General features: G+C 34.2%; 4 protein-coding genes across 4 annotated transcripts in view; 1 reads left to right on the top strand and 3 right to left on the bottom strand.

The window, feature by feature from the left end:
- Window positions 1-312: 312 nt before the first annotated feature.
- Window positions 313-10,512, bottom strand: LOC111697036 (vesicle-fusing ATPase 1). Its single transcript, XM_023466903.1, has 13 exons — window positions 10,011-10,512; window positions 9,548-9,642; window positions 8,689-8,802; window positions 8,523-8,589; window positions 7,155-7,231; window positions 6,549-6,658; window positions 6,093-6,254; window positions 4,700-4,974; window positions 4,130-4,257; window positions 3,661-3,788; window positions 2,769-3,034; window positions 1,862-2,049; window positions 313-677 (listed from the first exon to the last, which is right to left on the bottom strand). The coding sequence occupies exons 1-13, from the start codon at window positions 10,494-10,496 to the stop codon at window positions 542-544; spliced, it is 2,232 nt and encodes a 743-aa protein (XP_023322671.1). The 5' UTR covers window positions 10,497-10,512; the 3' UTR covers window positions 313-541.
- Window positions 10,508-11,818, bottom strand: LOC111697039 (V-type proton ATPase subunit e 1). The gene is made up of 3 exons (XM_023466906.1): window positions 11,690-11,818; window positions 11,301-11,363; window positions 10,508-10,775 (listed from the first exon to the last, which is right to left on the bottom strand). Exons 1-3 carry the CDS (start codon window positions 11,795-11,797, stop codon window positions 10,707-10,709), a joined length of 240 nt encoding a protein of 79 aa, XP_023322674.1. The 5' UTR covers window positions 11,798-11,818; the 3' UTR covers window positions 10,508-10,706.
- On the bottom strand, window positions 11,806-26,156 carry LOC111697030 (V-type proton ATPase catalytic subunit A). The gene is made up of 14 exons (XM_023466896.1): window positions 26,084-26,156; window positions 25,338-25,487; window positions 22,000-22,066; window positions 21,509-21,549; window positions 20,623-20,772; window positions 19,912-20,016; window positions 19,277-19,563; window positions 18,068-18,141; window positions 17,383-17,481; window positions 17,026-17,129; window positions 16,573-16,716; window positions 14,812-14,966; window positions 13,414-13,585; window positions 11,806-12,440 (listed from the first exon to the last, which is right to left on the bottom strand). The coding sequence occupies exons 1-14, from the start codon at window positions 26,147-26,149 to the stop codon at window positions 12,348-12,350; spliced, it is 1,707 nt and encodes a 568-aa protein (XP_023322664.1). The 5' UTR covers window positions 26,150-26,156; the 3' UTR covers window positions 11,806-12,347.
- LOC111697031 (phospholipase B1, membrane-associated) overlaps window positions 22,003-26,156 on the top strand; it is a 46,007-nt gene continuing 41,853 nt past the window's right edge. The window contains exon 1 of the mRNA XM_023466897.1: window positions 22,003-22,509. The gene's annotated coding sequence lies outside the window, so the exon portion shown is untranslated. The remainder of the gene's footprint in view (window positions 22,510-26,156) is intronic.

The following is a 26,156-nucleotide window of genomic DNA, read 5'->3' on the forward strand; positions in this document are numbered from 1 at the left end:
AAAATTCAAACAATCAGAGTCGCATATATGCAGCCGATAAATTAAAAATTTTGCGCGCCATTTAAGATTAATATACAGAAAAGGAAGGGACTCTCTAATTTTGATAAACCGGTTTTTGATTTTTCTCTTCTTTATCCAAGAAAGAACGATTTAAGAAGAAAATCAAGTGCGATATCTCATTCTAAAGTTTTCAACTCTGGTTCATTTGAATGAAAACATTTTTCTAAAATAAAATTATAAAATTTTCTAAAATGCTGGTTTTGGGTGTAAAAACTGTAGATATATGTTCAGCAGTAAATGTTAATCTTTTAGAAAGCCCCCCCCCCCCGGTTTCAATTTTTGCAGATTTTAGGGGCAAAGTTATAGTTTTTCCTTTTTCAACATACTTTTCAACTAGAAACTAACTTTATTTTCATTTTTCGTTTGAAATAACTAATTTTCAACGAATCTAAGAAAACACACAGACTGTGGAAAAAAAGGTTTTGAAGTGGGAGGAATGATGTCAACAAAAATATACCCCTATAATAATGGTTTAATTCTGCTAATCACTGAAGTCAATAAGTCCCTCACTCTCTAGTTTACTGACAAGTTTATCAGCCCTATTCTCCTCACTGGTCTGCCGAACCATGTCCAGCATATCCAGCAGCTTCTTCACACCAATATTACATCTTCTATCCCTGCACACACAATAGTTCAGGAATTAAAGAAAAGAACAAGAACCATAATTTTCCCAAATTTGAAGTTTCAAAATTATAATTATAATTCAAATTATAATTCCATGAAATGATAGAGATATCCTTTTTTTTGTAGTTAAAAAAATGGAGAGAAAATTTAATAAAAACCTTTATATTTTCATGACAAAAAATCGACGGTATAAATTTTTTGTAAAAAACAAAAAATATGTCTTTTTAACTCTTTGAAATTGTTAAATTTTTAAGGACTTTTTGTCTTATTGGGCTTACAAAAATGAAAGGACCTTATGAGTTTAATCATTTATTGACATAAAAGATATTTTGGTCTTTGAAAATGAAGAGAAATTTTGAACTTAAAAATATGAATGAAAGGACTTTTTAAGCAAGAACAAATAAAGGACTTTTTAACAAGACATAAGGTCTTGTTCAGCTTTATACAGGTATTAAAATAACTAATTTGGGTATTCAATTAAGAAGTAACATATGGTTTATTTAGCTTTATTTAGGTATTCAAATAACTTATTTAGATGCTTAAATAAAGAAATAACATTAGGTCTTATTTAGCTTTATATAGGTATTAAAAGAACCTATTTAGGTATTCAAATAACTTATTTAGGTATTCAAATAACTTATTTAGGTATTCAAATAACTTATTTAGATGTGTAAATAAAGAAATAACATGAGGTCTTATTTAGCTTTATTTAGGTATTAAAAGAACCTATTTAGGTATTCAAATAACTTATTTAGGTATTCAAATAACTTATTTAGATGTTTAAATAAAGAAATAACACGAGGTCTTCTTTAGCTTTATTTAGGTATTCAAATAATTTATTTAGGCATTCAAATAACTTATTTAGATGTTTAAATAAAGAAATAACACGAGGTCTTATTTAGCTTTATTTAGGTATTCAAATAATTTATTTAGGTATTCAAATAAAGGTTTAACGGGTACAATTGTGAATCGGGCATTGAAATATGGGTTCACTTGAAATTACACTGACAACCCCTTTCAACTTAATGGAATTCAATATGGCTCTTTCCATTAATCTAATTATCAAATTATATTTGCAATTCAATTCAATTTTTTGCCATTAACTAAATTCTATATTGTCTGTAGCTCCTATTCCAATACTAAAAATTTAACATGAAACTTGAACTTTAGAATGTACCTGAGATGTTTCTCTATGCTTTGTAGACCCTGAGCTGATACAGCCCCGGACTCACGAACCACGTGAAGAACCTGCTCCCCTAGATGCAGATTGGGCAGGTGAAGTACATCAGTGAAGGCGGGAAGCATCTCCATTTGATCAAGGACCTCACGTCTACTACTCGTTGCTATTATCAGAAGTCGCTTACCCTGCAATTATAAGAGGATTAAAAAAATCAAGCATTTAAATAATTGAATTTCTATAATTAATCACATAGGATAAACATGATTGTATTCAATAATAATATGTAATGTATACATATAATGGTGTCAAAAAAATCAATTGATCAATATCAACGTGCGGGCACTTTTCCCCCATTCTCGTAGGCCCCCGAGTTCAAATCTAGCATTTAAAAGTTTGTGAGACATCAAAGTTAGGTACATGTAAAGGGTCAATTAGATTAGATAGTTTATAGCTCAGGAAGCAGTTCAAAGCTAAGAGGTCGCTTTAAAAACTGGTTTGTACACTAAGCATATTACTATTCAATATTCTGAAGTTTTATTTTGATTTTTTTTTTGCAGATTGCTGAACTTACCGAGATGTAATATAAAAACAAGAAAAATTTCACGAAATTCACGTAAAATCCAAATTTTCATATTTTACATTTTTTAGTTGTCTCTGAGACTTCTACTACTATATTTGGACTACGGGAACCTAGGAGAACGGGGAAAACCTGTCCACATAAAAAGTTATGTATTTTGAGACATCCTAATACATAGAACTCAAGAAAATAAATAAGCCAACAAATCTAATGCACCAATTCATCCAAACCAGTGCTTAAGATTCATTCTATTTCGATGCGTATCCATCAAATTGTCTCGAAATGTCAAATTTAATATTTCTCTAAACAGTTGAAATATAGAATTACCGCGGGTGGAAGTTTCTTGAGTAGAACTAGAAGAGCCTGAAGCGTAATATTTGAATATCTTGGTCCAATAGGACCATAGTCCAGTAACCTTTCTATATTATCTACCAGGATACAGGACATGCTCGACCTATACGCGTCCTCAAACACCTTCTTGATCCGGAGACACTTGGCGGACTCCGTGAACCCGACCATGTCCTCCGGACTGCAGATCTTGATAAACGGGAACCCAGATTCCTTGGCTAGGGTAGCGGCCAGAGCTGTCTTCCCTAAATATTTTATAAATATTAACATGATCTAATTTGGTCGTATTACTTAGTCATTTACTGAAAGGTCGGACTTGACGGGATTGACGACGTATTTCCATGTAGCCAAACAATTAATGAGTTATATTATATGACAGATTTACAGTGGTAGCTTCTAAAGGGACTAACAAGCTTTATTTCAAGTGACTCTCCATACAAAGATGAAGATGTCCGATTCACAACGGTACCCTTTAAACCATTATCTGATCAATAATGTGGAAGATTCACTTTTTTAAAGAACCCACAATTGAAAATAATCAGTTTTCAAAATTATAAACATACATATCTAATTCATACTTGTATCAGACAAAGCTTTTTAGGGTACCGTTGTGCATCGGGCATTGTCATCTTTGCATGGAGGATCTAACTTTTAACCTTTGTTCGACCATTGAGCAAAAATTTAAAGAAATATATCTAAAAGTAAATACTTTACCATTTAAGGTTATAGCAAAAGAGACAAGGAAATGGACAGAATTAATCTGGGTACCATTATGAATCGTGCATTGAATCACTTTTTAAATAAAAGGCCACTTGAAACTAGTTACGTTAAAGATCTAAATTTCAGAAAAGAAACAAATCTGAGTTTCTACCTGAGTTTGGAGCTCCTTCTATAAGAATACTAACTAGTCCAGGACCATGCTGACTAGCAGCTTGTTGAACCAGTAGCTTAGCATCATCTAGTAAACCTTGAACCTCGTCACCCCACATCATCACACCCCTAAACAAACATATGAATACGATATATAGTAAAATATTGTTTTGGGGACAGTTTACTTCTGGTTTCTAAACATTCAGAGTTATTAGTTCCAAGTTTGCTTTTATTACACTATATATAACATCTTTCACGTAAAAAAACTTGCTAAATACCTTGTATGAAAATTGAAACACAATTTCCAACTATAGTAAAATTTATTTCGAGAACACGCTCGAGATGAAACATCAAAAACCTTATAAAAATACTTTGAAGAAAACGCCTTTAAACAAAAATACCTTATCGAAGAAAAATTGCAAGAAAATTTGTCCTAACTATTATCAATAAAAAAAGTTCAAATAACTGACCTAGAGACCATTCCCTCCAGTAGCTCCTGTGCTGACCCGAAAGCTGGTTTTATATCGTTCTCTAGAGCATGCATAAAATCTGCGCGGCAAACAGATAATTTTTCCGCTGCTGCACTATCGACTTCAACCTTAATGGAAGAAGTTTCATATCTCTAATGGCCACAGTAATTCCCATCCTCTTGTTTCGACTTAAAAGTTTATATCTGCTCAAAATCCATAATCCACCATGGACCGAATTCAATAAACTATTTGCTAGGTTGCTAACTACCTACCTCCAGTTCAGATCATGAATCACTGATTCAAAGTTAAAGGTTGAGGAATATTTTAATCGGGGATTCAGGATTTGAACCAGCCGCGGCCGTAGGTAGTTCAGCGACCTCTCCGATTCCTTGAAATCAGTCCCTGGCTATTTTATTGTCAGGAGGACAGCTATTAAGAAATAAAAAAATGATGAGTCTAGAATGAGAGGTAAAAATATGCCTCAGCCCCTGATGAATTGATCAAATGAAATATCGAAGACATATTTCTTATATGTTGCACACGTCTTCTTGAGTAAAGTAGCTCGCTTACCTTAGATGATGCTCTGACCAGCCTATTAAGCGCACATGACTGCGCTGCCCTCACTAAACCTTCAATCTCAGCGCCAGAGAAGTTCTTAGTGACCTTCGATAGTTCCAGAAGATCAACATCGGCCGCTAGCTTCTCATTCTTCCGCATAGTTCCGGTGTGGATGTTAAGGATCTCCAACCGGCCGTCCTCCTTGGGTAGTCCTATCTCCACCTGGACCTCCAGACGACCGGGACGAAGGAGAGCGTCGTCAATCATATCCTTTCTGTTTGTCATTCCTAACCAAGAGAGAAACTAATCAAATTGAAATCGGACAGAAAGAAATTTATTACTCGTTTCAAACTCAATCTATCTTACAACCTCTTGGAAAAAAACCTTAATATTCCTAACAATAAACTTTTGATCCAGCAAAATTTCTAGCTTGAAATAGCAAAGATTTTAAAGATAGGGATTAAACAATTAGGAGTTTGAGTGGAGTAAGAGAAATCAATTTCTTTATAAATTTAATTGAACTAACTACTAAAACTAACAACTTGTCTAAATGCTAAGCTACTTATGCATAACAGACAAGAAGTTTAAGAACCGAAAAAATACCTTGATACATCCTGTTTGTCATGCTGTAAATTTAATATTATTATTATTTCATTTCAAGTTTTCTTAAAGAATGTTTATAAAGTTATAAGCAGTTGAATGCATTTAAAAAAAGAATTGTTTGAACACTAATTTGACGGCACAGACACAGCATTTTGAGATTTGTTGACGACCAATTTGCTAAATATTATGCAAATTTAGGAGCAGATCAATTTGCTAAATATTATGCAACTTTAGGAGCAGATCAATTTGCTAAATATTATGCAACTTTAGGAGCATATCAATTAGCAAAATACTATGCAACTTTAGGAGCAGATCAATTTGCAAAATACTATGCAACTTTAGGAACAGATAAATTTGCAAAATACTATGCAACTTTAGGAACAGATAAATTTGCAAAATACTATGCAACTTTAGGAGCATATCAATTAGCAAAATACTATGCAACTTTAGGAGCAGATCAATTTGCAAAATACTATGCAACTTTAGGAACAGATAAATTTGCAAAATACTATGCAACTTTAGGAACAGATAAATTTGCAAAATACTATGCAACTTTAGGAGCAGATCAATTTGCTAAATATTATGCAACTTTAGGAGCAAAGAAAAAAAAAACAGTATAATTAGAAAATAACAACATTTAATTATTTTGATAATAATTCATCATAACCCCCTTAAAAATCGAATATGAAATATATTATCCTTGGAATTTATTTTCGTTAAAGTCTGATCTTGAGATTTAAACTAAAATTTATTTTCCCAAGACTATAGAGTGGGTTAGATCTTTAACTCATATTATTTTTACCTATGACAAGAATATTATTAAGCTGATCCACACCGTCTATCTTGGAGAGAAGTTGATTGACTACGGTGTCGTTAACACCGGTATTCCCGGCCACAGAGCCTCGAGTTTTACAGATAGCGTCGATCTCATCAAATATTATGATGTGAAGACCAGAGTTTACTCCTAGAATACACAAATTTTTATCAATTTTTACATCATTTACAACTTAAGCTAATATCAACATTCTCAACCACTTAAAACTACCGTAAACAATTAGAACCAATATCATTTAAATTTCAGTGAATTTAAAACACCCATTGCCGAAACAAAATAGGGGCAACATCAGATTTTTAAAGAGGGGAGTGGGAGGGGGATCTGTATTAAGAGAGTTTTTGCCCCGATAATAATAGTGGGTTTCAGCTTTTCAGGGGGGGGGGTGTAGGAACCACCTAGTTTCACTTCCGGTGAATTCCCTACCTAGTTTCCGTTCATCTTCCTCAGCTTCCTGGAATAGTTTTCTGATATTTGCCTCGGATTCTCCCACATACTTATCCAGGATCTCAGGTCCGTTCACGATCTTTGGTTCTCTAAATACAACTTGAGGAAAAAACTTTTTTTTTAAATCATTGACTGTAGGTTGATTGTTAATAATAATAATAATATGTATATATATATATAAATATATATATATATATACTTAGCTAATGTGTCTGTTTGTATCCGATATACGGCTAAACCGATTGGGTCTACAATTTTTGAGGCAACTCACATGACGTCAGGAAAAAGGTCAAAAAAACAATTTTTTTTTTATATTTGGTAAATTTTGAAAATCCACAAAAAAACTTAATTAAAAATTAAACCCGCGAACTTTTTTGTTATTTCATTTTGTACAAAGAGAAAATGCCTACATGTAGAACCACAAATTAAATTTGAAATAAGAGATGCCGAGTATGTTCAATAACGCACTCAGTCGGTTTTCCCCGAGTTAGGGGATTCTAAAGAGTTTGGGTATTTGGGGATACACCCCCGATTTTAATTTCTTCTTTTTTTCTCTAGAATTAATATTTTAGTCAATTTAATTACCTCGCGTTCAGCATTTTTCCAATCTGTCTTGCCATCAGTGTTTTACCAGTTCCAGGTGGACCGTGGAGTAATATTCCCTAAATATTTTAGATACAAATTCTATACGAAATCAATTTAAACTATCAAGTAGAGTATTTCAATCACATCCTTAATTAGACTTTAGGCTGTGGAATACTTTGATCTAATGCTTTCATAAAAAATTCAAAATTTGATAACGTTATGTTACAACGTACTGAAAGCACTAGTTCGAACCACTTGGGGTATGGAAAAAGAAATCCACTACCAACATATTAATCAATTGGACAATTAATTCTAAATTACTGCTGTCCCATATGGGGTCCAAATCTATGTGATTAAAAATGGTCAAACAGCCCAAAACTCCGCCCTTAGAACGGCCTTAGAACGGCCCTAGGTTGTGTAGTATGACTAACTCCAACCATCTTCATGCAGAAAGTAAAACCCATCCATTCAAAGAACATTGTCAAATGCTATCAAAGCAGTTTCTTCTAGCCACACAACAAGACTCCCATCCAAACAACATTAATCACATAAATTACAACCTTGCTCGTCTCATGAAAAATATATTAACATTACAACATGATAACTACATCAGACCTTTAATACGGCCAGGAAACCCTCAACACTACAAATTTCTACTAAAACCCATTCATACTAAATCTGTCTCCGCATACATCCAATCACAGGACAATAACCCGGTACTGGATGAACCCCCACCACCCAGACAAATCAGAATCAAACCTACTCAGAAGAACTAGATCTCTACTATCGCAGCTTAGGCATGGCTACAGCTCCATCCTTAACAGCTATTTATCTAGAATCCGTGAGGATGTTACTGACGATTGCCCGGATTGCCAGATGCATCCACACACCACAAGACACCTATTTAACTGCCCTTCAAACCCAACACCCCTCAATGCACAAGATCTTTGACACAATCCCACAAATGTGGCGAAATTTTTGAAGTTAGATCATGAATAAGATGGCCATGGATGAGAGCCGGCCCGGGCTTAAACAACAACAACGAACACATCAATGAATTCATGAACCAAAAATGTAAGTTCATAATGAATTCGGATTTAATCAAAATAAAAAACCTTACCAAACCTTTTCAAAACCTGATAAACGCAAAAAAGAGAGCTTTGAAAGGGATGGGTTTATAAATTTTTATAAAAATGACATATTTGGAAGCCAGAAAGGGATACCAATTTCTAGTGTAAAGGGGAAAATTAGTTTAAGAAACATTGTAGGCCGGGATGTTTTTAAACCTTTTCATACAAATAGACATTGGACAATAAATTGGGGCAAGCATGGGTGGGATATTTTTTATCATAAGAGGGCTAAACCTACCTTTACATGTTTGCATCCAAGATCCTCCATTATTTCAGGAGGAAAAACCCGGGAAGCAAAGGCACGCCTAAAAATCCATAAAATTACAAGCGAATCGTTAAATTATAAAAAAAACTAAAATCCGCAAAATTTGATGCCTTTAAAATTTCATTATCTTTATCTTAACCTAAAAATGGCGTTAAACTCTGTTCCAAGTCCTCCAATGCCCATCTTGGTGAAGTCCCAGTCCGGGTTGATTATTGATTGTCTCTCAATCTTTCCCTTACTCTTCCCAGTCAACCTTAATAAGTAAGAAGAATTAAATAATTTCAAAGGACCACAAAAAACATTTCAAACACACAAAAACCAAGTTATATAATTATTCCTTATCAGACAAAGTTTTCGATATTTCTAACGCACCAAATCTGTAGTCATAAATAATTTACATTGTAACCGAAATTTCAGAAAAGATATGTGGATTTCTCATCTCTGAAACCGACGGACTCATTATAATATTCAACATTTCTTTTAAAAAAAAAAATTTCAAAATTTTTTTTCCATTTTTTTTTCACGGGCAACGACGGGCCCTTCAGCTAGTATTTCATAAGTCGTTAAATGAATAATCACTTAACAGTCTTTAATTGATTCCCATATTTGCAAGTTCTTCTTACCCACTATTTTGGTATTTCAATATGTATTGTCCAATGTGCAAAAAACGAAAAACAAATATTTGTCGTATTTTTCCATAGACCTAAGGAAAGTTTACAAAAAGCATGAACAAAAATAATAATGCATGAGCCTGACACTGAACAGGGTAACCCACAAAGAACGACACTTCTAAAACGACTGTAGAAAATTTTTTTTTTACATTTTTTTCATTCCGTGCAGCTACAAACTACCGTCTTTCTTCGCTAACTCGTATAAAAAAAATTTGTCAGAAGTACACGTCAAAATTTTAAATTCAGTATATTCAACGAATTTTAGGATTAAATCTCATTCTTAATAGGTAACCCTGTAGATTTACTTTAATTTCTACTTCTATATACCTCATCAAACTTCCTTCCATTTTTTCAAATATTACAGCTGAATTTGGAAGCAAAATTCCTTTCACAGCTTCCTGAGACTTTACTGCTGTCCCAGACTAAATTTAAACAATATATTGCATGAAACTCCTTCATTAACACAAGAAGTAGTAAACTAACAAAGATAGTATAAAAGTAATGAGAAATTCCTAAAGAATAAATTATTATACAAAACTGCGCAAAGTATTTGAGAAAATATGCCAGGTTCAATAATTTTTACCGTAAATAATTATCAACAAAGAATATTATATTCCTAAAAATAAATTTTATAGATCTGAGAAACTACTACATATATATTTTTATAATAAATCATTCAAAGGAACCGAAGAACGCGGCAATGGTTGACATTTTTAGAATAAAAATGGGTCTCTTATTGTACTGCGGAGAAATAAAAATCAAATATTCACAAAAGTACGCAATTTAATACCTTAATATTAGATATATCTGTACACTGAATACTCTTGACAACAGCCACCAACAACTTCTTGTCACTAAACCCGAACACCATCTGCTGGCCCTGGGTGAGCGCCAGGTTACCAAACTGGTTCAAGAATTCCCCCGCCATCTCATCGCTGTTATACTCGTCGTTCGCGTTGTTCTTCTTAGTGAAGTAGTCGATCTCGACGGTTAGCTGGGAGATGTAGGCCGTGTTCTTGTCGAACCAGTATGGGGACACCAGGATATCCTGGTTAATAGACAGCTGGGCCCATTTCCTCTGGGGCATTGAAAACCCAAGTTCTCCATTAGGTATTGAGGGATCGGATATTAGACTGAATATGAAACTTTCTCCGGACCCAACCCTTACTTCAACGTGGGGAACATCCTTAGGATTAAAATCCGAAGGATTCGCAACCGCTCGATTACATTTACTATGTAGCTCCGGACACTTGGAAACCTTCATCGTTCTCGACATATTATCTGCAACTACAACTAGACATATGAAAACAAAAAAGAGTATATTTATAAATAACACAAAGAACTAAATAAGAACGGTGAAGGACCGAGCACTGCACTGCTGCTTGATGGTAAATTTTGGCAGAACTCAGTCCTTGCCCGTTACAAGGTTCAATCATACATGTTTACAAGGTTACTGAAGAATATTTTTATGGAATTATGGATTTATTTACTCCCACTCTTGCTTCATGGCGAACAGTGCCTTGTTCTCTAAAATGGGCCCGATGAGAGGGTTCATCTAAAAACAGAAAATATGAAAATCTTAAGATATCTTTTAAATAGAATTTTTAATAATTTCAGTGACTAGACCATATCTCTCGAGATTGATAATGCATAGATAATATTGCAAGGTTCCATAAAACAAATTAAAAATGCACTAATTTCATGTCAGATTAACTTTTATGGAACCGAACAAAAGAAGTTTCGAAAAAAAATTGCCAATTTTAATGTGATTGAAAATATTTTGATTAAAAAAATATTCAATCCGTTATGTATTTTACATAAGAACACAAAGTGAGGATTCGCAAGAACATGGGATTGGGAACACAATAAGAGAAATCCGAGCAAATATTGGATTTATTTAACTGTAAGCGACGAATGTTTTCACAATCTTCTCGTTACTTAAACTCAAACATCAAATAAAAACCATACAATTCCATTCAATTAAATTTGCGGGTTGAGCCTACATCCTTTTATTCTTTCGCTAACACTCACTTTAAGGACGTATATTAGCGACGTATATAGCTTTCTTTACTTTGATTACCTGGGACATATAGCAACATAACCAGAAGAGCCAGCAACATATGCCGGTCAGAAGCAGGGATACCTTAACATTATATAATTCAAAGGAGCTTCAAACATAATTTACAAAGACCTTTTATTCAGAGGGGCATGTACCCTTCATCACTTTGAGGAATAACCCAGTTCGAAATCTTCCTCACGGCTTTTTTTCTACTCAGATAGTTCTTTAAAAAGTTCACTGAACCACGAGTTCCTTCGACCAATTTAGCCTACAGAACATCTCTTGCTGCACTGGATGTTTTGTAAGCAAAAATGGTCTTGGGAACCCTTGCAGGAAAAGTAAAATATCCTTAACTTCCCTGTAAAGTAGTTGTAACAAAATTAAAATTGATTATATATTTTTCTAATTACCTGAATAACGCTTTTGTGCGGAGACGCGGGGATAAGGAAGGGTAGAATGCCTCCAACTACCCCCCACACTATTGTGAAGAAGAGTACAGGGATGAGGCTTGCCCCCATTTTCTAACCTGAAATCAGCAAACAGTCCCTTTAAACATTCATTCAACATGGAGACTAGTAAAACTAGACTGGACTCAAGAATCAGATCTCATAAAATTTACAATTTGGTTGAAAATATAAATAAATCACTACTTTAAATAAATCACAAGCAAGCTATTGGTTGTTGCATAACAAATGCATGTAAAGAATCACAATTTTAAAATGTAGAATAAATAAGATAAAAAATTTCATGATAAATATCAAATCTATGCCCAACAAAATATTTAAAATTTCAGATCAAAAATCACCAGACTTAATAGTTTACATATCCACTTAAGGGTATATAAGTACTCATTATACATTGAGCCGAAAAAAAAAGATTTTAAAAATTTCTCTTATTAAAAACCGAAAATAATTAATATTTATTCCACATGTAACAAGAAGTATATGAAGACCAGAGCTGGTCGATCATAATTAAATAATTTATGGATTCCTCCGGATTTCCATTAATCTGCTTCGCGGATTTCAGAAGCTCATCCTTCAGGACTTTGAACTTAGGACCAGATGCTGCTTAATCCTCGAGGTTTCTAAAAGCAGTTTGCATGTTCTCGTAGAGCTCCTCGTAGTCGGCCTTGATCTTTGCCTCTCCGTCCTTCACTGGGTCCTACAAGTAGGCAATTGTCAATAAGATCACTTGTTTAATGATCAAAAAGTACAGCAGTTTTCAAAAGGAACCAAAACTAAAGGGTTTGCATCTTGATCTTCTAACAGGAGTATATAGTTTTAGGGGTGGGGGAATTTCAAAGATCTGGAAGGAAACTTCAAAGATCTGGAAGGAAATTTCAAAGATCTGAAGGGAAATTTCAAATATCTGGAAGGAAATTTCAAAGATCTGAAGAGAAATTTCAAAGATCTGGAAGGAAATTTCAAAGATCTGAAGGGATATTTCAAATATCTGGAGGGAAATATTAAAGATCTGAAGGGTAATTTCAAATATTTGGAAGGAAATTTCAAAGATCTGGAGGGAAATTTCAATTGATCTGGAGGGAAATTTCAAATATCTGGAGAGGGGAAAATGAAAATTTTACATTCACATGACAAAACCTTTCGCTTTTTTATGCAGAATGTAATCATAAATTGAAAAAAGAAGCATAAGAAAGATAATATAGATTGTAGCCAAGCCACGTCATCCAGACAGTGCTGTGAACTACCGATTTTACGAACATTTAATCAATTAGACAATGCATAGGTTTTCAGGTGTAGTTTTTCAATAAGTTAGTTTAAAGAGAAGATTTGCGATTGAATTAAAGTTTTGACATAAATACAGAAAATAAATACTCAAATGAATAAAAGATAAAAGTAACGAAAAACAAAAAGTTTTATTTGAACTTCTGGAAATAAGAACGATGCCTGTAATGAAGTAAACAATTTGTTCAAATATTCAATAGTTCATAGGATCAGTAGTTCAAATAGTTGTCCAAATTTACAACCACTAATCGTTTAAAATGTCGTCGTCTTATTTCTGTCACTCACTTAGCCTGGTCTTGGCAAAGCCTGGACTACGTGAACCCGGAAACAATAAAACTATTAGAGACAATACAAAGCTTTAAAATATAGGTCTGCAGATGTTTCCTTACCTTGAATTTCATACTGGCAAGCTGATACATGATGTCTGACATTGCCTCCCTGATGACGGACCAGGTGATCTTGTTGTCGGACTGTGCCGTCGTCTCCACCCCGTGCCTGGCAAGGTCGTAGAACGCAATCATGTTTCTCAGCATGCCAACAGTTTTATAGAAGGGACAGTACCTAAACAAAGCAAAAAACATTAAAACTGTTCTTAGAAGAAAAAACAAGGTCAAAGAATAAAAGTTCCGCTTTCTTTTTTCTGGAAAACTCTTCTCATTTTTACTCAAAAAATATTTTCTGGAAATAGATAATTTTCACGCATTAAATGACAGGACTTGACTTAACTTAACAATGTGTAAACCCCTTTCTAGTAAAGCGCAACTCAATGGACTTAAAAATTTGTCTGTCATTTCATCGAATCAACTCACAAAATTCTTCGAAACTTAACAGCTTTATTACTTTCGAGTCTTAATTTTTTTATCTTGACACAGCTGTTAAAATTATAAAAATTTCAGTCATGTGCTTTTTAATTAATAGTTTGACATGGGAGCAGCAGAACCCTGGACCTAGGCCTTGGGGTTTTTGTAATCAAATATTTATTCCGCATAGATGCTTAATCAACGGTTTAGGGGGAACTCGGGGAACCGTTTGGAAAATTTCTTCAATGGAGGATTAATCAAAAGAACGTTAAATTTCTATTATTAATTAAAAAGTTTAAATTGTTATTTTTGGGATTGTAAAGAACACGGTAAATCGGGGGTCTGGAAAGTATTTAAAACCTTTTTTCACCCGTTAAAGAAGATTTTTCTTTTTAGCTATTTTAGAATTTTTGTTGAACTTGATAATTAAAATATAGTTTATTAAGTCGTTTGCTCTATTTTTTATAATTAGAGATCAAAATATGACTGTAAATATGGATGCACTTCCTTGTAGTTGTTTAATAGTAGTGTAAGAAGTATAAAAAATATACAATTCTTATTCCATAAGTTGTGAGCTCATCGAAAATTTTTTAAACGTGTAAACAATAAATATGTAACTTTCATTCCCTTTTTTAGAATTGGGGAAAATATTTGGAGGGGTTTAAATATTTCATCCTCAAACACTTACATTTTTTTGTTATAACGTATAGATAAATAATTACTTGATGAACCCCTATAGGGGAGGGGGGATACATGTTTACTAGTTTGATGAACCCCTTGTACATGTTTACTAGTTTGATGAACCCCTACAGGGGAGCGGGTTGTACATGTTTACTAGTTTGATGAACCCCTACAGGGGAGCGGGTTATACATGTTTACTAGTTTGATGAACCCCTCCAGGGGAGCGGGTTGTACATGTTTACTAGTTTGATGAACCCCTACAGGGGAGCGGGTTGTACATGTCTAATAGCTTGATAAACCCCCTACCTATCATATGAGGAGTAACCATTCTGTTGGAGGAAATCATCCTTCAAAAGTTTAGCAACCTCTAGGGTGATCTTGTCGGACTCGGCCAGGGAGGCTTTTCCGACCAGTTGGACGATCTCAGAGAGATCCTCCTCCTCCTGCAGGATCTCCTTCACCTAGACGGACAAGGAGATCGTTATTGATGGATTGCAAACGGCACCAGGAAAAACTCCGGATTTACAAAAAATTTTCGCACAAATGATTTTCCCGCTTTATTTTTCACTGAATGTCCATTAAATAACCCCAAATTCCATTAAATATCCCAGAACGTCCATTAAATATCCCCAAATGTCCATTAGATATCCCCGAATGTCCATTTAATGTCCCCGAATGTCCATTAAATAACCCAGAACGTCCATTAAATATCCCCAAATGTCCATTTAATATCCACGAATGTTCATTTAATATCCCCGAATTTCCATTTAATATCCCCGTATGTCTATAAAATATCCCCGAATTTTACATTAAAGGGAGTGTTCGCGAAAAATAAAAGGGGGTATAGGCTTAATGCGATAAAAAAGCGCTTTTGATCGCTACTAATCTTACTTCTATCTGTTGCGTCTATAAGGAGAAACTTGTTAAAGACGTCTCATACCGAATAACTTAGCGCCCATACAAATTCAGAAAATTGCAACATACAACTTAGACCGTAAAAAATCCATTTAATTTCAAACAAATCATTCAGATAGTACAACCTATAGTCATCGATTATCTTTCGCCAAATTTGTAAATAGTTTATATTTTATATTTTATTTTTTTTTAGAAAACGTTTTAACTGATTTCGAAAAATGTGAGTGGTCCGCGGCATTCTTAGATAGTTGCGCAAGCCGCAAGAGAAATAATCATATTCAAAACAAATTAATTAAAAAATATTTTAAGATATGAACTAAACTTTATACAAATGTGGCGAAAGATAATCGATGACTATAGGTTGTAATATCTGAATAATTTGTTTGAAATTAAATTGATTCTTTTACGGTCTAAGTTGTATGTTGCAATTTTCTGAATTTGTATGGGCGCCAAGTTATTCGGTATGAGACGTCTTAAACAAGTTTCTCCTTATAGACGCAACGGATAGAAGTAAGATTAGTAGCGATCAAAAGCGCTTTTTTATCGCATTAAGCCTATACCCCCTTTCATTTTTTTGCGAACACTCCCTTATCCCCGAATGTCCATTAAATATCCTCGAATTTCCCATGACCTGCTACACGCCATTATTCTAATCTTTCCGGGTTCACATCTAACCACAGTTTCGGAAACTGCTGATAAACTAACTAAGTACACTTCCACCTAATTTCTAATTACTATCAAATTCAAAAGAAAAAAAGGTGACACATGGTTGAAACTAAATCAAAATAATAGTAGAATAAAATTCATATAAAAAGTAGAAAAGGTTTAATAATAACTCCAGAATTAATGTTTAGAATATCAATACTGTTAAAACATTCTCCCCACTCCCAAATAAAAAAAGACACTCAATAAAAAAATATCAAGAATTAGAGTTAATGAATTTGAGCCAGGTCTTGAATCGGTGATTCAGGATTTGTCCATTGTCCATGTTCTATATTTTCTAACTATACTCTGCAGAACTACATAAAAGTATTTGAATCGACGGTAGGAAGTTCTACGACATAGCTCAATTTGATCAAATTCGGTCCCAGATTTAACAATTTTGCTATTAAGTAGATAAATTGTCAAGTTCAAAGTATAAGTAGATCTTACCTTCATCCTGAGAGAGACAAACTCCGGGAAGTTCTTCTCATAGTAGTCGTCCAGGGCCCTCATGTACTTGCTGTAAGAGATCAACCAATTCACAGAAGGGAAATGTTTCCTCTGAGCCAACTTCTTGTCCAGACCCCAGAACACCTGAACAAAACGGAAAAAAGATAATAAATTCTGTCAGTTTTATTCCATGACTCTACTAAATTAATTCGCAGGTCACTTTGAAAAAGAATCCCCACGGCGCTCGGCCCAGAACTAGTCTTTACCTAACCTAACCCTGGAATAATACAACATATTTTATATTTTTACATGTACTTTATTTATAAAGGGGGCGGGAGGGGGGGTCCAAACATCTTTCTCTATGATAAGAGCCTTTAATAGAACCGATTGAATATGTTTATTTGAAATAACGTCAGCAGTCCCTTTATTTAATAATGGATGAACTCCAAGTACCTGTACAATACCCAGAGTGGCGGAGGTTACAGGATCGGAGAAATCTCCGCCCGGAGGAGAAACAGCCCCGACAATACTTACACTACCCTCTCTCTCAGGGTTACCTATAATGTAGATCAAATAAAAAAATTAAACCAAAAAACATGTCCATATATGAACCGGATCCGCTGAATCCAAACATTTTACCCCCCAGGATCCGGATGCAAAAAAATCATAAATCATTGTTGTTAACGCATAAATCTAAAGAGTAAGCCATTTTAAAATTATTAAACCTGATCTGATCTCAGAAAGCAACAAAATTAGTTCAAATAAAAAGATCAAGTGACAGGAAATAAAAAAATCATGATAATTAATTACCTAGACATTTGACCCTGCCCGCTCTCTCGTAGAAGCTGGCCAGCCTGGCTCCCAGGTAGGCAGGGTAACCAGAGTCAGCTGGCATCTCAGCCAACCGACCTGAAGATAAAAATTAATAAAATACGCGAGTTACAATCGCTACACATCCTATTGAATTTAAACCAAGTAGCGTAACAGGTAAAAATAAACTTGCCCACAATGTCGGATATTTTGTATTAATACTCCATTTCAGTCTCTTTTTCATTTTGGTCATTCCGTTAAAAATATCAATCTCTTGAGGTCAATGAATGATTACAAAAATACGAGTCAGCTGTTTTTAACGTATTTAATCGTATTTAAAAACATTTATTCGCTTCAAATTAAAAGTTGCGGTTTCTAGATTTGTTAAAAAATTTCGACAGTTCCAAATCAAAATTCAAAAGAAGAGTTTTTTTCCACATTTAAATCCATTTATCTTTGCAAACCTTTGCGTGTAAACCATTGATAATTCTGATTTAACGGGGTTTAGAGTTTGAAATATCAAAGGTCTACGACATTGGGTAATAACGATATAGGGATTAGGAATTTGTGGTAAAGACACAATTCCTTTTTATTATCTCTGGACAGCGGACAATTTATAATGAAGAATAACTATTTCCATTATTAAGAAACTTCAAGAATAAAATATATAAGATGAAAGTGGAACCTGAGATTTCTCTGAGTGCCTCGGCCCATCTACTGGTACTATCAGCCATCATACTCACATTATATCCCATATCCCTAAACACATTTATATTCTACTTGAAGAGCGTTATAAAGTGATCCAGGATAAACCTATGAGCGTTTCAGTGTACAGTGGTTACCAGATATCTTTAGAATAATTCTCGTCTTAGTTCTTTCTTTCCATTTTTTAATCGATTTTGTAATTGTTCTGACTGGTTAAATTTAAGCCGGTTTATGGTTCTTTAAAAGAATAAATTACAAATTGAAAACACCTTGAATGCATTTCATATAAATAAGAAAGAAAGAGGACGACAATCAATTTAAGTGCTGATCGACACAAAATTTTATTTTCATTAACTCATTTAAGATGGATTGATGAATTTCATGGAATTGAAATCAAACCGAGGAAAAAATAATGAAATATGACTCTTTGATCTAGAAATATGATCTGATGACAAGAAAGAAAATATCATTCGCTTAGTAGTTAGATTTTTGCCAGTAATTCTTTTTCCATATTTAAAGATAAAAACAGAAAAAATCGGAGAATGCAAAGCGCACTGAAAGCGAAGAAAAAACGCAGAGGAAAAAAATGTAAGTATGAAAAAAATGTGACGGGGGTATTTTTCTCCGCCGCTCTCCTCTTGAAACTCATTTACCACAGAAATTAAGAAACTTTGAAAGAAAGTCCCAAATTCAAAATTTTTCTCGAGTTTTATTAGATAAGTTGGGAAAAGTAGAATAATTAGAGGGAAAACAATGTAATTTGTGGGAAAACAAATGAAATTTGTGGGCAAACAAATGAAATTTGTGGGAAAACAAATGAAATTTGTTGGAAAACAAATGAAATTTGTTGGAAAATAAATGAAATTTGGGGGAAAACAAATGAAATTTGCGTGAAAACAAATGAAATTTGCGTGAAAACAAATGAAATTTGTGGGAAAACAAATAAAATAAAAATTTTAAGATAAAAGTGTTGGAGAAAAGTATCAAAAAAGGGGGGGGAAATGAAAATCAAAGTTTGGGTAAAAGTATCTATAAGATGAAAGGAGATTTTATGGGAAAACAATAAAATTTTTGGGTAGAATTATCTTAAAGTTGGAAAAAACTTTGGAAGTTGATTTCAAATTTTGCATTTGTACTCAGACCAACGAAAATCAATCTTGGAACTGTATACCCCTGAAAGGTGACTGACCTGAAGTACTCTGAGAGTGTAATACCAGTATAGATACTGGCTTCCCTGGCCGCTACCGGCATATTACTGGTGTTGGCGACCAGGGTTGTCCTCCTCATAATGCTCTCAGTCTTCCCTCCGATCTCCACGGTGAGCTGGGGGAAATCCTGGAGTACTTCACTCATCTCATTTCCACGTTCTCCACACCCGACATAGATGATGACGTCAGAGTTGGAGTACTTGGAGAGGGATTGGGAGATTACGGTTTTACCGCAACCGAAAGCTCCGGGGATAGCTGTTGTACCTCCCTACAATATATTTAAATTTAGTGTTGTACTGTACTGTAGTTTGTTTATCTGTACAGTAGTTTGTTTATCTGTACTGCAATTTGTTTATCCGTACTGTAGTTTGTGTATCTTTATTGTAGTTAATTTACCTGTACTGTAGTTTGTTTATCTGTACTGCAGTTTTTTTATCTCTACTGTAGTTTGTTTATATGTACTGCAGTTTGTTTATATGTACTGCAGTTTGTTTTTAAGTACTGCAATTTGTTTATATGTACTGCAGTTAGTTTACCCTTACTGCAGTTTGTTTATATGGACTGTAATTTGTTTACCTGTACTGCAGTTTGTTTATATGTATTGTAGTTTGTTTACCTGTACTGCTGGGAATAGACCGTCTAGAACTCTCTGTCCTGTGAGCAGAGGATGGTTAGCTGGAAGTTTCTCTGTGACTGGTCTGGGCTGTCTGACTGGCCAGACCTAGGAATAACAGGCTAGAGGTTCAATCATGCTTCTACTGAGGTCAAATCTTATAATAAGTTCAAAATGCGCTCAGTCGGTTACCCTTTATATATTCTACCCTTTTCCTAATCTCCTGGATGGATTTTCTGTGATTCCCGGAATAAAACTAAAATTTCTCAATTCAAAAATTTACGCACAGGATAATTAGATTGATGTAACGTTAAGGAACATGCGGAAACGGAAACTGCAAGAGCGCCCAATTTGAACCCCCCCCGACCGCCGGAAGGTGTTGGAAGCACTGTCCAATACCAGTTCCTAAGTTTACCCCCCAGCCGGGGGAGTTAAGGAGACAAATAAATGATAAAAAATCATTAAATCCAGTTTTATTTTAGTTTTATTATTAATTTATCAATTATTTAATTATCAAACTTAAATTTATCAATGGAACATCAAATTTTGTGAAGTTCTGTTTCAGATACAAAAAATGAAAGGTTAGTTTTAATAAAATGAAAAATTTTAAAAATTCCCCTCCACTAAGATTATCTTTCCTTTGGCAATTTGACGAATGGCAGTCATATTTCTAAAATTTTTTTTTTTGGGGGGGGGGGGATAATGATATTATACCTGTACAAGTGTATGCTGAGATTTTACTCCATCGAACTCTGTCTCCAGTACAACATCTTTAATAGTGTAGTTACCAGGGGGTGCAAGGTAGGTGACTGTCCCCCTTGCCTTGGGGGGCAACATCATGTGATGTTTGATCAGATTATTCTCCTACTCGCAACACAACCCCGTTATTTGTCAAATCAAGATTAAATAAAACAGAAAGTAAAATTCGGTGAATAAAATGAGGATTTATTCTTACAATTAACATTGGAAAATGTGACGAAAATTTGAACAGATGTCACAGTAATTCGTTCAGCATTGACAACACTTTTGACAGCAATATGATTAGATTTGACAACAATGGGATCAGATTTGACAAGAATATTATCAGATTTAAAGTCAGTATGTTCAAAATTGACAGCAATGTGATGAGAATTGACAAAAATATGTTTAGAATTCACAGCTAGCGGTATGTTCAGAAATGTCAGCAGTACGTTCACAACTGAAAGCTATAACTTCCGAATTGTCAGCAACGTCAGTTCAGAATTGACAACAAATGTTCAGAATTGACAACAAATGTTCAGAACTGACAGCAAATGTTTAGAATTGACAGCAAATGTTCAGAATTGACAACAATATGTTCAGAATGAAAATTGACAGCAAATGTCCAATATTGACAACTTAATGTTCAGAATAGACAAAAATATGTTCAGAATTGAAAGCAATATGTTCAAAATACAAAAATGTTCAGAATTAAAAGCAATATGTTCAGAATTGACAGCAATATGTTCAGAATGAGAATTGACAGCAACATATGTATAGAACTGACAGAAATATGTTCAGAATTGACAGGAATATTTTCAGAATTGACAGGAATATGTTCAGAATTAGCAAGGTTTTGTTCCTGAACAACAGCGTATACATCTCCGCCAGTAATATGAGAACCTAAAATATATAAGGTTCTAAAAAAATTACACATTAAAGGTTGAAAAAAAATTCCGAACTTAATCAAAAAATTTCTATAAAAAACTACGTTCTTGAATTTCTGAGAAGAATTGGAAAAAAAATCGCCAACGAGGTCCAAAAAAGACAGATAGTATGTAACAACGCACAGAATTAACCAATGTGTGCCTAAAGGTGCGAGGGGTAGGGTTTGCGCACAAAATTGATTATGGTTTTAGAACAGCTAGTAACAATAAATTATAAACAATGATCAATGTAAACATACCCGGAATTGTCTTCTGATTGCTGTTTATTTACCTAAAACCAGTTCCTGAGCAGTTTTAATATGTCACAATAAAGTGCACACAAAAACTGTCTCCCCCAACTTTTAGTTAACATAACTTAAGATTGATTACCTTTTCCATGTAGTTTATTCATGAACATTTAACTAACCTATTCTGAGTTTTCCAGGCTGGAAATCCCACTGCTCAGTGATACTCAAGCTTGGTGTATTTATACCCTAATCATAGTCAACACCTTGAAATATTTGTTTACTTTTTATCTGTTGTCGTGGTCAAAATTTTGCTAAGTGTAAGAAAACAAGATTTAGTATCCAATTTTGTAATATGTTCGCAGATTTTTCAGAATCTTTCTGACACAAATGGGTTTAGGTATTTATAACCGCTAAAAATATTTTAATCATCATTTTCAGAGCGGATCAAGATAAAAATGAAAGTTGATGGAAGGTTGTTAATATTTGCTCTCTATGTATGTAATCTATAGCCAGCCAAATCAAAACACTAAGAGGTGCCTTTATTAAACAAGATACATGTGTCCCTTGATAACAAAGAATAATCGACTTGTCCCTTACATTGACCAATGACCATGTAAGACACAAAAAGTCTTTTTCTCCGGAGTATTAAAACGACCAAGCTTATATTGCTTGATTCACTTCTAGAAGAGGTCTTTCAAATGCCGAGTTGTCATTAAAATATAAACAAGTATTAATGACTTCAAGGAGGCCAAAAATGGGAGACCAAAATTAGAAGTGCCATAAGATTCGAGTTTTATCGAGGCTGAGCCCTGTTTTGTATCAGTACGGACCTGTCTGATGCGAGGTTTTAACCCCCTGTATCCTTGAGGCTGTTAAAACAGCCTCTACAGTCTGAAAATTCTCTATATACAGAACAGTTTGTATTTTGGAGTGGAAGTTACAAACTTTGAGTGGAAGTTGAAAACTGTATAGTGAAAGTTATAAACTTTTAAAAAAAAGCAATAAACTTTTGAATGTCAGCTTCAACCATTTGGTGCTAAGTGATATATAGACACTTGCTAGGGCACTTAAACTAATATTACATATATTTCTGCCGATTTTTTATCTAGATTGACGGAAGTAACGTAGTCTGGGAGACAAGTAGCAGCGGAGTCCCAAAGGAACTCAAACCTTTGTATCGGAGGCTTGATTAACCACTAGGATAAGGATGTACCCTTGATACAATAGAGAGCAAAATTTAGGGTTTACTCTACCACTTATTACTAACCTGGTACATCCTTCATTTACTAGGATAGAGAAGAAGTTTAGACTTTCTACTAAATCTATTATCAATAAATATAACTTCCCCATACAATGCATAGTAGTCGGTGAACTTTTATCTCCGGATAACTTTTTACCGAGTGGTCTGTTGGGGTATTTTTATCTCCGGATAGCCTTACTCCGCCAGATCAATTTTAAACTGAGTAAGTGACAGCTTAACTGCACACTAAAAGAAGGCTTTAAAAATATAAAAAAACAAAAATAGAAAAAATCTAAAAAAACAAAACAAAAAATCTAAGGAAAAAAAATCTTTAAAAAGTAACAAAAAAAGGAAAAAAAATAAAATCTTTAAAAAGTAACAAAAAAAGGGAAAAAATATAAAAGAAAAAAAAATATAAAAGTGAAAGGATAAAGAAAAGAATAAAGAAAGATAAAAGAAAAATATATACAAAAAATTTAGTACAAAAAGCCCACTCAGTATTTTAACCCTGTATATTCATTCAATTGTAAACTCCGCGAGGAGTCCCCGAAGAAATACTTGCTAGTTTCATAGGGGTATTTTTATTTGTTTAAATTTTATTTATCCAAACATGGCGGACAAACCACCAAAGAAGACTTATCCCTGTTTGAAATGTGATGAGCATGTTGCCAAGAATGCTGAAGCTGTACAATGCATGTTCTGTGAATTCTGGATTCACAAAAAATGTGCAGGCCTCACCAAGGAAGTTTTTGATTTTATGGTAAAGACAGCTAAAGCAACTGGGAATGAACAGTATATCTGTACTGCCTGCACCTCAACCTGTACTTCTCTCAACAAAAAGATAAGTACAATGGATAAGGAGCTGAAAGGAGTAGTGAAGACTGTAGATGAAAACACTAGAGTCATTGAGAAATGCATGGACACTGTGGAGGATCTAAAGAAAAAGATGCCAGACAGTGAGGAAGTCATGGCTAAAACAGTTGAAGCATCAAATGATTGTGTGTTTCTTGAACTAAGAGATCAACAAATCAGACGGAAAAATATTATCATACATAATATTCCTGAGTTGGAGGATAATGATCCAAGAGCCAGAAAGGCCCATGATAATGATAACCTGAAAGAGATACTCAAAATTATCTCACTATCTAGCATCAAGGAGGATGATATCAAGTATATGAACAGAATTGGGGAAAAGAGGCAAACTGATAGACCCCTTCTAGTGAGCTTTAGGAAACAAGAGCACAGGGATAGTGTGCTAGAACATGCAAGATTCCTGAAATCATCAAAAAAGGCTGATATTAGTCTTATCCCTGACCTCACTAAACGTCAAAGGAAGGAGGAGGATGACTTGAGAAAGGAAATGAGGAAAAAAAATGAAGAGCTCAATGGAGAGGATCATTTAAACTGGGAATGGAGGTTGGTTGGAATCAGAGGAGAGAGGAAACTAGTAAAAATGAAAAAATTCCAACAAAGAGCAGAAAAAGAAAACCGACCATTCAGACCTGGCCAGCACAGACAGCTAACTGCCAAAACAACAAATCCAAACCTTATGCCCCTAGGGGAAAAAAACAGGAAAAGGAAACCAATAGACGAGGATCTTTCCAGGAGGAAGAAGAGCAGGGGAGGAGAGGAGGAGGAGGAGACAGTGTCAGAGTCAGAATTGGAAACAGAGGAACTGGAGGGGAGAGGAGCCAGTCTCAGATCCAGAGGAGCGGAGAGGCCAGAGGCCAACAACTAAAGATCCTCTATATGAACGCCCAGAGCATTGTTGGAAAAATAAATGAGCTCGAATGTGTAGCAAATGAATTTTCTCCTTCCATTATCATCATAACCAGTTAACATCACTATTTTACGTTAGGTCAGGACAAATAGCATATTATAATTACGCAGCCTTGTAAAATGTACATATGAAAAAGTAAAGGGGGGAAATATTTTCTATTTTTAATACTAAAAAGTCACTTTGATCCAAAACAATTCTGATTGAAGGTGAGATTCTTAAACGAGAAGCATTATTTCAATTTAGTTTCCATTATGAGTAAATATGATAAAGGAAATACTATGGTTTCCATTATGGGTAAATATGATAATGGAAACACTATGGTTTCCATTATGGGTAAATTTGATAAAGGAAACACTATTGTTTCCATTATGGGTAAATATGATAATGGAAACACTATGGTTCCCACTATGGGTAGATAATAAATATGATAAAGGAAACAAGATAAAAAGAAGAAAAAGGGTCTAAAACACATTACACCTTTATTTCTAATTTCCCATCTTTNCCTGGATAGTAGCAAAGTCCCCCTCTAGCCTAATAATCTCCCCGACCAACTCGCTATAGCCTACTCTGACCAGCTCGTACATAGCTGCCCCAGACATATGCTCGGCTGTTACTACAGGTCCGGACACAGCATACACATACCCAAACTAGATACAAGGAATAATATATCGGATTCATGTCAATACCATCATTTAATCATCAATCAATAAATCAATAAATCTATCAATCAAATGTTAATTATAAGACACCTCGGAAAGAAAAAAAGCTCACACTGAAGTCAAATTTTTTTTATATCCCCAATTTCACATATGTGCAAATTAATTGGGAATCATAAAAAAAAGTATATTCAGTGTAGATTTGATTAGACCAACCCCAACCCGAAGTTAATTTGATTTTTTTTTCACATATTTCTTAAAGAATTGTTTTTCCTTTGCTATTTTTTTACTAGTTCAATCCAACTATTTTACCCGAGCATGATGTGAAATGTAAAATGCCAGCCTTAATTCTGGGCGAAATACGACGTTGTATATTCATGTAATTTCATGTAACCTTCCATTCAAAAAAGGGAAGGGAAATGTCCGAATTAAAATAACGTCTTTATTCCCATAAACTTGGGCCTTTGAGTCCTTTTATGTGAATTTTATTATGCAAATTTAGTTCTCGATCGTTAAGACGTTTATAGATAAAAACAAATCAAAAGACGGTGCTAATATTTAAACAGAATTAACAATAATTTGTATACCCTAGATTCCTTCTCCTCATCTTTTATCTTAGGCAGCTTCTGCATTCTATCCGCTGCTCCTGCCATTTTTAAT

The sequence above is a fragment of the Eurytemora carolleeae genome, unplaced genomic scaffold, assembly GCF_000591075.1.
Source record: "Eurytemora carolleeae unplaced genomic scaffold, Eaff_2.0 scaffold270, whole genome shotgun sequence".
Taxonomy (NCBI): domain Eukaryota; kingdom Metazoa; phylum Arthropoda; class Copepoda; order Calanoida; family Temoridae; genus Eurytemora; species Eurytemora carolleeae.